This window comes from Gymnoscopelus braueri (assembly GCF_963280865.1).
Source record: "Gymnoscopelus braueri genome assembly, chromosome: 10".
NCBI classification, from domain to species: Eukaryota; Metazoa; Chordata; class Actinopteri; order Myctophiformes; family Myctophidae; genus Gymnoscopelus; species Gymnoscopelus braueri.
In genome coordinates this window covers 31,959,259-31,973,818 of record NC_137611.1, presented here as the reverse complement: position 1 = coordinate 31,973,818, position 14,560 = coordinate 31,959,259, and the positions used below count along the sequence as shown (strand labels likewise).

The 14,560-nt window shown below is 42.9% G+C and overlaps 1 protein-coding gene across 1 annotated transcript in view; it reads left to right on the top strand.

Moving 5' to 3' along the window:
* LOC308093511 (voltage-gated inwardly rectifying potassium channel KCNH2-like) overlaps positions 1–14,560 on the top strand; it is a gene marked incomplete at both ends in the record, with an annotated part of 86,060 nt that overhangs the window by 38,941 nt on the left and 32,559 nt on the right. The window contains 4 exons of the mRNA XM_080439848.1: positions 458–884; positions 2,008–2,165; positions 3,023–3,102; positions 4,501–4,632. Coding sequence (XP_080295974.1) covers positions 458–884; positions 2,008–2,165; positions 3,023–3,102; positions 4,501–4,632 — 797 coding nt within the window. The remainder of the gene's footprint in view (positions 1–457; positions 885–2,007; positions 2,166–3,022; positions 3,103–4,500; positions 4,633–14,560) is intronic.

Here is a 14,560-nt window from a genome sequence, read left to right as displayed (position 1 = left end):
GCCTGAGAGAGAAACGGTCAAACTCTAGCAATATTCCATAAAGATGAAAAAAAGGAGATCATTTTGTAACATTTCTAATGTGGGCCTTCAAATTTCAAAGTTGCGCTCACTGGGTTCAAAGGCTTTTGACACCTAGGATTTTGAATGTTACCACTTGACACTACTTTTCCGTGGGATATACAATATGTACAGTATTGCAGTCCATCCATCTCTGCTGCTGAGAATGTGGGTGGAGGCAGGGATGTAAATTAGCGACAATAATATTCCACCTCCCACAAATCCCCCCCCCCCCCCACCACCACCAAACAGGACACTGGCAGTACACAGAGCTCACCGGAATTGTGTGACAGTCAGGTCCGGTGAATAGAAGTAATGCAATATCTGATTGACTCTGGACTATTTCTTTTTTTTAACGAAACAAAGTGAAACTAAACCTGTGTGTGTGTGTGTTGTGCAGCTCGCCGGAAGCGCCTGCGTCTCCTGCTGTGCTCCTTGAGCTCCGGGGCAGAAGCCGAGGACTCCGAGCGGGGGTCTCCCCATGCCGCCCTGCCACCCTTGGGACACGAGTCGGTGGCCCTGGACAAACTCCTCTCCCTCCCTGATAAACAGCGCATGGAGGCAGCCGGTGCCAGCTTGCTGTTGTGGGGCGAAGACGAGGAGGTGGATGATGGGGAGGCGGGAGGGATGGGAGGAGAGGAAGGAAGCGAAAGGGAAGGGCTGGTGACCAAGGGAGGGAGAGATACTGTGGGAACCACCGGCACGGGCCTGGTGGTGGATACAAGAGGAGAAAGAGGGGAAACGGGCAGGCGATTGGGGAGGGACTTGCCTCCGCCCCCGGCCTCTGCTCCCCCAACCGTGGCCCTCCCCCTCTCCTTCTCACCCAGGTAGGATTCTTCAAACATGATCTTAGCATTATCTTGGTAGAAAATATTAGAAAGTATCAACTTCATAATATAGTAGAATGTGATATTCTTACACATTAATATACACTTTCCAAACCACTTTGCAACCATTTCACCTTCTCTTTTCTTTCTTTTTTTTAGCCTTTAAAGGGAACTTTAAAGGGAAAACACCCTTGGATTAAAAAAAAGAAAGAAAAGCTTTAAAGCCACACATTGGGATTACATTTAGGTTGAGGGTGACTGTGGTTAAGTTTGATCAATAAGATGCATTAAGCTCTGTACCCCAAGCTAGCCAACAGAATGTGCAAATTCTGTCCTTCCCTCCCTCCCTCTCAGCTTTCTAGTCGGTCTAAATAAAGATTAAAAACTCAAAAGCAATAGATTTCCCACTTCCCGTCCCTAAAGAATAAGTCAATGTTTGGTTTGCTGCACACACTCAAGAGTTGTTCCTGACCATTGCCTTTCTAGCTAACTTCTAACTGCTATACTTTATTCTTAATTTAGCTTTATGCTAGACAGTGGAATACCCATTGCTTTTGAGGTTTTCAGCGTTTTATTATACATGATAGTGTAACGAGACAGGAATGTGGAAGAGAGACGGGAACAGACGTGACAGGAACCAGATTTAGAGATGTACCAATACCAGTTTTTCTTTCCCGAAACCGATTCCGATATAATAATATATATATATAGATATAATCTCAAAATATTACTGTACATGAAATATCATGTGATAAATTACGTGGTATCGGAATGGCATAGACTGCCATACATACTCACCGATACCAATACCAGCATTTTAGGCAGTATCGGCAGCTTTTCCGACACTGGTATCGGTATCGGAACTACTCTAATTTGAACTCAGGTTCTTGTGACTCCCAAATCTGATCAATGCGCTAATTGTGCACATTGCATATATGCTTTTTTAGCCGTATAATAAAAATTTTGTAAATGTTTATGTGTAATGTTTTCATATAATATAAGTTGTGGTTTACCAAGAAATTCACATATTTACCCTTTACTTAAAATATATATATATATATATAATGAGTCGATTGAATTCAACTTCTTCTTACACATCTTTTTTTCTCCTTCTATACCGAAGAGGAGTTAAAGAGAAGGAGGAAGAAAATCATGATTGTCCAATACATGGTAGCGGCCCTGACAGGTCCTGTGACAGCTTTGGGGATGTAAGACACGCCTCCTCAGTGGATGACATCAAGAGTGGACAGAGGAGACTTCACACCAGACACAGCTGTACTGGTGAGAGGCTCAGAGGGAGGAGATGGAATGAGTGGTTCTCAAACTTTTTCGTGCCAAGGACCCCCAAATTGATATGTATGTTGCCGCAGACCCCCACCTGAAAATATGTTATGCCAGGGACCCCCAGAAGCAAAGATTTGTGTTAAAAATGTTCGCCTTTTAAAATAAAAGATTTAAAGATTTGCACACATTTTCAAGATTTTTCAAAAATTGCAGATCTACAACCATGTAGCGCGACGCTATGAGCTTGTAGATCTGCTATTTTTTAATAGCCAAAGTAAAAAATATGGATAAAGGGGTTAAAATGATTGTGACGCTTTATTAACTAATTTAGCTGGGGACTCCGTGGTATCCCCCCAAGGACCCCTGGGGGGATAGCTAAAATCTAAAATGTCATGCTTTCCCGGTTTTAACGGGTTAACCATTAGACACAGCACCTAGATTTTTATATTTTTTCATTCGAGTTGACATTACTGAATTTTTTATTTATCACTCAATGATTACAATGTGCAAGGATATCTAACAGACTGGACTTCTGACCTGTCATGAGGACTATGTACCTCCCATCATATTTACTTAATATCGAATCGTGTAGCTTAAAATTATAATTGTGTCACGCCAAATGAATGTCAACAGCTAAGAAATCAATAGTGAAGAGAATATGGAACTTCTTAATAATCTATATGTAATCCACACATGTAAACGTATGTTTTTTGTAGCTAATTTCTTAGTTAATGTACACAAACATTGTTGTGAAGCAAGTTATACAAAATTATTTATTTAGATAATGAATTAAGTCACTTTTTGTCTCTCTTATTTGCTCTCCTCTATTCACCTTCCTCTCTTCTGTTCTCCAGCTGGTTTATCAAGCAGTAGACAGAACAGTTTGCCAGTAGGGTCCACTACTGATCTACTACGCTGTCGGACTTTTAGCCAGGTAACACGCACGCACGCACGCACGCACGCACGCACGCACGCACGCACGCACGCACGCACGCACGCACGCACGCACGCACGCACGCACGCACGCACGCACGCACGCACGCACGCACGCACGCACACACACACACACACACACACACACACACACACACACACACACACACACACACACACACACACACACACACACACACAGTGGCTCAGGGGTAGAGTGGCCGGGTAGAGTGAACTGGAAACTGGTTCCCAGTTTGATCCCAGGCTGGGGGGCTCCCCTAGCCTCGCGTGGCCAGACAATATCACACGACACACTGCGTGGATATTAGTCTGGTCCCTATCAACGATAGATTTTTTTCCAAGGGGCGGTTACAAAAAGATCCAAACGGACTCTATTGGTTAGACCTAAACCAATTAGAGCAGTGCTTCCTTGTTCACGAACCAATCAGAGCAGTGCTTCCTTGTACGTCATTGCTCCAAATAAGGTGATAAGCCCGCCCACATTTGGATACTGGGCCCTGGTTGGTTCCGCACAACTGCGGAGGGAGAGAAATGGAATCTCTATGGAGGGGGGCCAGACCTAATCTGCAGAGGGCTAAAGTGCGATGCAATTTTGCAAAGGCAGATTCGGCTGGAACCAGGCTAGGGCTCCCCCAGAGTTAGTGTCTCTAGTGTCCTTGAGCAAGATACTGAACCTCTAATTGCTCCCGATGAGCAGGTTGGTGCCTTGCATGGTTTCCTCTGCCATCAGTGGGTGAATGTAATGCACAATCTATGTAAAGCGCTTTGGATAAAAGCGCTATACAAATGCACCATTTACCATTTACACACACACACACACACACACACACACACACACACACACACACACACACACACACACACACACACACACACACACACACAGTCGCACGCACGCATGCACGCACGCACGCACGCACGCACGCACACACGCGCGCGCGCGCGCACACACACACACACACACACACACACACACACACACACACACACACACACACACACACACACACACACACACACACACACACACACACACACACACACACACACACACCATACTATCAAAGACTTGTAAATGCACAGATGCATACTTTCTCTCTTCTTCTTTCTTCTTGGAAAAATACATTCTGGATGTACTGTATAAGCGCTTAATACCCAAGGATCATTATCAAGAAGGAAATCGATCTGTGGCACTAGGACTTTAACACATTGCCCCTGTGAACAAAATAGAATTTCCCAATAGTGTGGTGAGGGAGTTGGCTGAAAACACAGCAGTTGCTGCTGGCTGCCAGACTCACCATTCCGTAGCCATTCTGTTGACCACAAAGTATATAGGGCTTAAATGGTTAAATATCAGACCTTTGTGATTGCTGTGTAGGTGCTCCAGTCAACTCAGAACCTGCTGGACCCGAAAGAAGAATCCTATGTGGCCCTGCCCCCTGGGGACATAGACATCCTGCCCTGTAAACTCATAGACCGAACACACCACGTCACTGAGAGAGTCACACAGGTTAGTATCATACACATACAAATGATGCGAGGGGAGGGGAGAGGGCAAGAATGTATACAGGAGACAGGAGAGGGATATGGTATGTATGAGCTAGGAAAGATGGTCAGAAGTAATAATGTAAAAAAATGTTTACTCTTTTGTCAATGCACATTACCTTATTTATACGGCCAAGCAAATATGTGGTGTTTGACACAATGTGTGATAGAAATGCCTTGTGTTCCGTTTGTCAGTGAATGCAACCTTGTTGTGCTGTCATTACATATTTGACCACTAAAGGGAAGCAAAGAGTGTTTATTTTTTATTTTTAACAGTATCCCCATATCCCCATCCCCATAAAATGAATGGGACATGATGCTGCTTACAACACCTACAGTACCACACCGTCAAAGACAATTCCCTTAGTAATGGTATAGTTATGCGTTATATAGTATAGAATTATTATTTGACTTGATGTCAATGCAGTTTGAAATAATTATCTCATTTTGTTATAAAGGTGAGCTTTATTGACATGTGACCTTTCAGAGATTGAGAAATTGGTTTGTGGGTGACTTTTATTGTTGCACATGTTTCAACTTTTTCATTATTGTTGGTTTTAGTTGTAAAAAAATGTTGTTGTCAAATTTGAAGAACTTTATAAAAGTATCAACTAATACGGCATACAAGAGTTTGATTGTCCATGATGTATCTCTATATAGTAGTAGTCATGTAATATACATAATTTGAATCCTTCATACATCTCCCATGCACTACAGTACACAACTTACCCCCTGGAATAAAGATACCAAGGATTTGTCAGTGATGTCACAACTAAGGCTGATTATACTTTGTAGCACAAACCGTTGTACATTTTTGCAGTTGAAAATACGTCAGTTTTTAAGTGACACTTGTGTGATGAAGTTTAAAGCCTTAACGTCAGGGTCCAATGAAACAAAACTCACACACCGGCACTACACACACTTAGGTTAGATTGTTGATTGTTTCTGATGTCACTACCCTATCCTTGTTATCTTGCTTCAAGACTACCCTAGCTAATGCAAGGATATATTTGTGTATGATGTTTCATGTTTCTGTGATGTATCTTCGGCTGTGGCGTAACTCACTGGATTTTTTTAAAACCACTTCTCCCATTTGGTGAACCAAACGGGGAGCTATTTCAGTGTACAAGGTCTCAGGGTCCTTGAGAGTGGTCCCAGTAATGAGCTGTGGGGTTTACCCCTTCTGCTGTCTACTGGGACTAATGCTATAATTAAATAAAACCACCCTCTCAAGGAGACTGTGTGTGTGTGTGTGTGTGTGTGTGTGTGTGTGTGTGTGTGTGTGTGTGTGTGTGTGTGTGTGTGTGTGTGTGTGTGTGTGTGTGTGTGTGTGTGTGTGTGTGTGTGTGTGTGTGTGTGTGTGTGTGTGTGTGTGTGTGTGTGTGTGCGTGCGTGTGCGTGTGTGTGTGTGCGCGCGTGCTCTACAGTATTTGAGCATGTGTTCACATGTGCCTATGCTTGCATGAGGTCGTTTGTGTCCTTGTTGTGGGTGTGTACAGTGTACGATTCAGTGTTTATCTCTCCGTCATTGTCACCGTGTTCTCTGTGCGCCGGGGAGTAGAACACACACAGGGTGTAAACTAGGAAGCAAAGCAAGGTGAAGTACACACACGCAGAGAACGCAAGCACACAGTCAAATCCGAAGTATTAATTCAAACCCTACATGAAAGTGTAATTTTTTTACACTTACAGGTTTAAATTAACACTCTGGATTTTGTGGGCTATCTCTCCCAGCCATGATGCTTTATTGAGCATATTGTAGAGTTGACAGTCTGTACTGTAGAGGTGAAACGGGAGGGGGGCTCTGGTGCAAGTCGATCCCAGGTCAGTTAAGGCTCTGTGTGGAGCCTGAGATGGAGAGCTGATCCAAGATCTCGCTAAAGAGTCTGTGTCTGCCTTTCACATCAGCAATATATTGTGCAGTAAGTAGCATATAGTTGCTGTCGAACAGAAAGCTTGTGTCTCCATATTTCAACTTTTTAATTTTCTTTTATAAATGAATGCCCTACTTCGTCGTAAGAGTGTCACACAAAAGTAGCAAAAATAGCCGATCTATAACCTCACAACGTGTCGCGGTGCATTGGCTTATAGGTAGGCTATTTTTGCTACTTTAAAAAACTTTTTTCAAGTGAATGTACGTATGTCGGTCTGTGTTTATTTTATTTATACATTTAAAAAAATGAGTTTTTATCCCACGATTTTGTAACCAATTTTTTCACCCAGTGCCAATTGCCTATGTAATCCTCTCTACGCTACTCTCCCTCTGCCAGCCTAGGGAGAGCCCAGAACTGAGCTCATGCCTCCTTCAATGCATGAGGAGCTAGCAAGCCGCTTCTTATCACCTGACAAGGGGGAGTTTCCCCAGTAGGACGTAGCGAGTGGAAGGAACACGTTATTCAGAAGAAAAAAAACATTACTGCGTGTTTTTTTGTGAGGGTACCTACCCTAAGGGACACGGGGAGAACTGTCTGTGGATTTTCTACATATTTAACAAATGAAGCGTATTAACAAGAGTTTTTATCACTAAATAATAAACTACATTTGACCTATTGAAGCACAGGTTCTTTTTCCTATTTCTTGAAATGTAACGATTTTGGACATACTGTACAAGGTTCACCCGTCAGCGAAAATATACACTATAGTCATTATGAATTAATCACATGCCAAAAACGAATACATGTTGGTCCAAACAAGTCCAGTAAACCATTTGAAAGAGGTTGATGCTGACTTTCAACATGTTTTCAATTATTATACACAGTCAAAGATGGTATTCATTTGTTCCTGACTGTGTGGTCAGGGTAAGAAGAATACAGAGGCCGTCGTGACACAGACTGAGGACCATTGTTGTACAGGACAACCTCTCTGGACGTTTAATCCTTACCACAAAGCAGCAATAGATAATAAACTAGCCTTGGTTACCGTGCTGATGACATAATCTGTCAGCGCTGTTGGTTAGGGAAGATAACAGAGGCTAGCGTGTTTGTGGCTACAAACGCTGTGCTGACTGCAACTGTATCACATCACCACGCGATGTTTCAATTTAGCTCACTTCAACTTTATTGAAGGGGTGCAACAGTTAATCAAACTAACCGATGTAATCAGTTATGAAAAATTATCGATAATCAATCATTTAATAAAGTCATGGATTATTAATCAATCAATATTTTGGGCATTTAATTATAGGTGAAAAGTTAAAATAAATGTCAAAATGAACGATGATCACTTTTACTAATAAGCAGGGGAGGAAAGTAACTAAGAAAAGTATTCTCATCATCACCTGTTGTTTGAGAAACATGAGTCCTGTGTTACTCGTTACTAGCGGGGTGGAAGTACAAGTATTATCATTACCGGAACTGAGAAGATTCAAAAGATTTTATTCATCACATCTATGGTAGACTCCGCCAGACTGTGCTAACAAAAAACAAGGTATAGTACAAGTAAGGTACTGTAATAAGGGTTATAATACAAAGGTACTAAGCAGTAATAAAGTGTAAAGTGGGCAAAATGTATACAATGTAAATAACCTGATAAATGTGCAAAGAAACAGCACCATACACAGACATTGGTAAAGAGAATGTCCATAGACTAGCGTACAATTTACAAAATCTTTAATAAATGTGAAAATGTTTGGATATTCTTTTTAAATTTGAACACAAATCTTGTACAAGGGTTCCTGGCACGAAACATTTTCAGATTGGGGTCCGTGGCCAAATACATGTTAATTAGGGGGTCCTTGACATGAAAAAGTTTGAGAACCACTGAATCAGAGAGACATTGGTTGTCAGGACGTATTCATATGCCAAATTGATCCTTTGATTGTGACCATATGTTACTACTACAAGTAACTGTTACTCAGAGTAGCCTTCAAAATACCTACTTTAGTATTTTTACCATTAGTAGTAGTTTCATCAAAAGTAATCTTGCTTGAGCAATACTGAAGTCAATTAACAGTAGTCCTTCTCGAGTAGTATACAGTAGTACCCTTTCCACCCCTGGCTAATAAGCTTGTTACAAATTTGTTTGTTCTCCTCCCAAACGGTAACGATGGCGTGTGTGTGTGTGTGTGTGTCTTGTGGGGGGGGGGGGGGGGGGTTCAGGGATTCCCTGCAGGTCCCTGGGGTACCATTTACTAGAATGCTGCCCTCATTCCATCAACACACACTGCTATGTGGACAGCACAACGCACATTACTTATCTGCTCCTTTCCGCCTCCTTCTCTCTTCTTTCCACTCCTCGTCTCTCTGCTGTGCTCCTCATGTATACATCCTTTATTACCCTATTGTTGTCATTATTAGTCAAGACAGTTTGTGCCCTTTGTGTGTGTGTGTGTGTGTGTGTGGGGGGGGGGGGGGGGGAGGAGGAGTGTGTGTGTGTGTGTGTGTGTGTGTGTGTGTGTGTGTGTGTGTGTGTGTGTGTGTGTGTGTGTGTGTGTGTGTGTGTGTGTGTGTGTGTGTGTGTGTGTGTGTGTGTGTGTGTGTGTGTGGCACCGGTAGCATCCATCTCTAGGGAGAGTCAACCTTAATTATAGCAGACTGATAAATCACACATGCACGCACACGCACACACACACACACACACACACACACACACACACACACACACACACACACACACACACACACACACACACACACACACACACACACACACACACACACACACACACACACACACACACACACACACACACAGTGTGCCTGTAAATTTATGAGCAGTGTGTTGCTCTTTACTCTTAGCTAGCCAGAAGGGTGATGACTCCGTTGATAGATAGATACTGTAGAGAGGTAGAGGGTTTCATACTCTACTATATTTCTTTTTGAAATTGCAGTTCAGGCAACTGGCTCCTACTGAGAGCATTTAGGGAGGATTTAATGCTATAGTCTGAGCCAAAAAATATTAATATTCTAAAATGACTTTGTGCCCCTAACTTATCTGAGCAAGGGGACTTTGTAGAAATATGACACATCGTCGCTGTTGCGGGGAAACTTCATATGTCTAAAACGTTCCTTTTTATCATTATAAAAATAGAAAATAGCCAATCTACAAGCTCACAACGCATTGCATTGCACCAAGCTGTGAGCTTGTAGCTCGGCTTTTTTATTTTTTTTATATGGAGATAAAAGGTTTCTGCCCGTCAGCGACGATATGCTATGTAAGCCTGGCAGTGGCCAGGACATTGAGCCCCCCCACAGGGAATGGCGTGATAAACCATGGACAATAGCTATATTACTGAAGTACTTACGGAAGGGACACTAAAAATACAGATCTGAGACGCACATGGAGAGGTCAGTACAATGCTACCAGAGTCCCTCCTGAAACCAGGGGACCAATATCTACAGTATGGAGGTGAACTGGGAACGGGTGTGAGTGGTCACTGGTCATTAGACCAGTAATTATGAGAGAATGGAACCATCCAGTGATAGTTCCATGTTCTGTTCATTACACAGTGCTTTGCTGGCCTACTATACCTTACAGTGGAGGTTGGAATATTGACTGTATAGTAAGTAGAAAACATGAGGGTGCCAAACAAAGGCCATAGATTAAGTGTTGGCGGTTAAACAGTCACTGACTGTTATCTCAGTCAGTCATCTCTATATTTGGGCAAAGATTCCATACTTGGTAAAACTCTGGGGGGACATACATGCAGACAGACAAACTTTTAGAATATCTGTATTTTTAGAATATCTCTTTTTGGTTTGTGTCTGTCACATAAAAAAGAAATGGACAAACACCCATAGACTCTACAGACCGTAAATTAAGCCTATTTTTCAACTATTTCAAATCCGCCATCTTTCTATATCCAATCCAAATATGCAAATAAGAAACTGGAAATTAATGAATGCTATTGGTTGGGACCAGAGCCAGGTGGGTGCGGGAATGCTATTGGTTGTATAGCTTGTCAATCAAATCATCACAAGGTAGCCACGCCCCTCCTACAGCTTACCCTACTTTATCATCAATTTTAAAATAAATGGGACCATAATTTACCAAAACGCTTATCATGGTGATTGAAAGAAGACTTTAAACTAGCGACTGGAAGCATATGGTATTTATTACAATGTTTATTAAGGTAAGAAAATCAAGTGTAAAGTTCCGCTTGAATGGAGCCTAATTCTTTCTGACACCAGCAGGGGTAAAACAGCGATACTACAGGCCATTCATATGAACTGTCACTTCCTATACAGCCTCAATTTACAACTCAGAAGCTGGCTTCTTGGTCTGTCACTGATGGAAAATTATACTGATCGCCAACAAGTCATTTTATTTTCATTTCAGCATCACATCACTGGGTGTGAGTGAAACAAGTGCAGAGGAGCCAAGGAGACCCATCTCCCCCTGTGTGTACAGTATTTGTAGGACAGTGTAGAGTTGAAGCAGGATATTTTTATTATAGGGCAGAGAGAGGGGTACATTCAGCAGGCTATTTGTATTGTAGGGCACAGTGGTGGGTGTATGTGATTAATGAGAGGGCAAACCTTGGTGACCACGTAGTAAATCTGTTGCATCCAGCAGCATTTTTGATGACATGGTTGATATCCAGGGAAAGAAACCATTATGATAGCATTGTGCTGCTGTCTCAGTGAGTTAATGTGCAGGCTGAATGCTGCAAGCATTCACAGCGATGAGTGGAGTAGCACAATACTAACAAAAAAATGTAGCTTTCCCTGAATTTTGTGGTATACGGTATATGTGTTACAGGGAAATTGGCATTCGTTGGGAAATTGGAAAGGTATGTTCGTTTTTAGGCACGGGGCTTTGGCGCGAGGCGGGGCTTTGATGCAAGGCGGAGGAGCGCTGAAAATAAAATGGATAATATGAGAGAAATATTCTATGACAGGTTGGATAATGAAGCGGTTAGCCAAACTGAGCAGAGTAACGCTGTATTTTTAACTCGCGAGACGGTGATAATAGTTATTGTCCATGACGGAGGCGCACCGACTCAGCAGACCTTGAGGCCGAGGAGGTGCGCCCGAGCGTCTCCAGGCGCGAGTGCCCGCGCCGACCGGCCGATGGTCTGCTAGTCGACTCAGCGCCGTCCGAGTTGTAAACCGATAGGGGGAGAATAGATCTTTTCATGGGTTACTATCCACGACACTCTAGTAACAGGTGTGTTGATTACATAGACAGATTAACGTCACCAGTCGCAATCAAAGTGAATCGATAACAAAGGGGGAAGCGAGGGGGGCTGAAAACGATCATGAAAACGAGCGCTCCTTTTTCAATTTCACTGGTTTTCCAATTTCCCTGTAACATATGCAGTACACAAATCTGCATGCAGGCGCGCATGTGATCTTCGCATATCTCATGACTTGTGTATTGCTGACGCCCCAAGGGAGTACAGTGTCGACTGTGAAGTCGGCAAGATCAGCGGTTCTCCAGAATGCCATGTAAGCGCCACGATTACATGCAAAGTTAGTGCAAAGACGCAATTAAATACATGCAAAGTCACACCAAGCATCGCCCGCGAATGACAAAATGTGAACGCCGCAAATAACCAGGTACGGGCATCATAGCATGTAGTACCTGCTGACAACGGGTACTGCACTCGTCTATGTCTATAAATTCACAGAATCGCTGTTTGTTTGTCGGCCTGTCCTTCGCATATCTCAAGAACCGTTCCACAGATCACACTAGGTGGGTGTATTGCTGAGGATGCCGTGTTGAGAGTAAAGTCAATCAGATGAGCGGTTCTCGAGAACTCTGCAAGTAGCCGTACTGCAGTACTCAACAATGCTGCTAGCAGCCTGCTCTGAACAGGCATGCGTTATGAATGGACATGCACTCTGAACGTAATGCAGTAACGCAGCAATAATGGAAGCCAAGCAATCGGCCCGTTCCAAGGGGCACGTTTTCCAAATGGACTCTGAACGGGCACTGCACTAGTGTAACAATTTCAGTCATGAAATTTGCACCCAAACCTATGCAACAATTTATTACGGTAGCTCTCTGAAAGAGGTATCCGTCTATAATGTGTCTGTCTTGTCTGTGTGACTGTCCAGAGCTAATCTTGCAAACCTGGATTGTCCAAATGTGGTCATGGATGACGTGACGTCACCGGCTAAAGTATTTCAGAGCCATGCCGTCTTTAATAATAATAATAATAATAATCTTTATTTATAGAGCACCTTTCAGACATAAATGCAGTTCAAAGTGCTTTACAGTCAGGTTAAAAAACACAAGTTAAACAAAACAAAAAGTTAAAAACTAGACAAGAGAAAAAAAAATACAAAACAGTGAAAAAGTGTGTGTGGGGTGGGGGGACAGATTAAAAGGAGATCAGTTAAAAGCAAGATCATATAAATGGGTTTTTAGCTGCCTCTTAAAACCGTCAACCGAGGTTGCCTGTCTGATATGCAGGGGGAGTAGGTTCCAAGTCTTTGGTGCATAGCTACCAAAGGCAGCCTCCCCATGTCTCTTGCCATTTGTTGACAGCTCCGTCAACAGTCCAGCACCGAGTGACCTGAGGGGGCGCCCTGGGACATACTTCTCTAGGCAATCCGACAGATAGCAAGGTGCTAGGCCATTCAAGGCTTTAAAAACAAGTAAAATAACTTTAAAATCTATTCTAAACTTCACAGGGATCCAGTGCAATGACGCAAGTACAGGCGTAATGTGGTCCCTTTTCCTGGTGTTCGTTAGGATTCTGGCTGCTGCATTTTGAATAAGTTGCAGCCGCTCAGTAGTTTTCTTGGGTAAGCCTGTATAAAGTGCATTACAGTAATCTAATCTTGATAAAACAAAGGCATGGGTAAGTTTCTTAGCGTCCTCTAAGGAGAGGAAGGGTCTAACTCTTGCAATGTTTCTCAGGTGGTAAAAAGCTATTTTAGTGACATTGCTTATGTGTTTTCCAAAATTGAGGTCGGAGTCGAGGATAACACCCAGGTTTTTCACAGTTGGTTTTACCTGTGCGGACAGATTTCCGAGTATATTCATGACTACAAGCTTTTGAGCATCTGTGCCAATGATGAGAATTTCCGTTTTATCTTGATTTAATTTCAGGGAATTGCTATTCATCCACTGCTCAATGCTGGAGAGGCAGTTGAGCAGGGAATGAAGTGAGTCACTGTTGTTTGGGTCTACGGATAGATACAGCTGGGTATCATCGGCATAGCTATGGAAGTGGACACCATGACTACGTATAATTTCTCCAAGTGGGAGCATGTAAAGGGAGAATAACAGTGGACCGAGGATCGAGCCCTGGGGGACACCAAATAGGGAACTTCGCTTCTCTGAGACATAGTCTCCAAGACTCACAGAATAGTTCCGGCCTGTGAGGTAGGTGCGGAACCAGTTCAGTGTGGGTCCTGAGAGGCCAATCCGGGTTTCAAGTCTGTTCAGGAGTATTCCGTGGTCGATGGTGTCGAAAGCGGCACTCAAGTCGAGGAGGACAAGGACAGAAGCTTTCTTCAGGTCTGTGCTCAGTCTGATGTCATTCATGACTTTAATAAGTGCTGTCTCTGTGCTATGTCCGCCTCTGAAACCGGACTGAAACTTTTCGTACATGTCATTTTTATGAAGGAACAGCTCTAGCTGTTTCAGCACTGCTTTTTCCAGAATCTTACCTACAAAGGGCAGGTTGGAAATTGGTCTGTAGTTGATCATAACAGAGGAGTCTAAATTAGGTTTTTTGAGTAATGGCCTAACTAAAGCGGTTTTAAGTGGGTCTGGGAAAGTGCCTGATGTTAGGGAGCAATTAACAATGTCCAGAAGTTCATTGATAAAACAGTCTACTGTCTCTTTAAAAAAGGAGGTTGGGATGGCATCCAGTGAACATGTGGAGGATTTTAGCTCAGAAATAATTTTCCGGAGTTCCCCTTCATTAATTTCATTAAAATGATGTAGGTGGTTCAAAATCACTCTAATCACGGGGGGATTTGTATTAATATTATTAT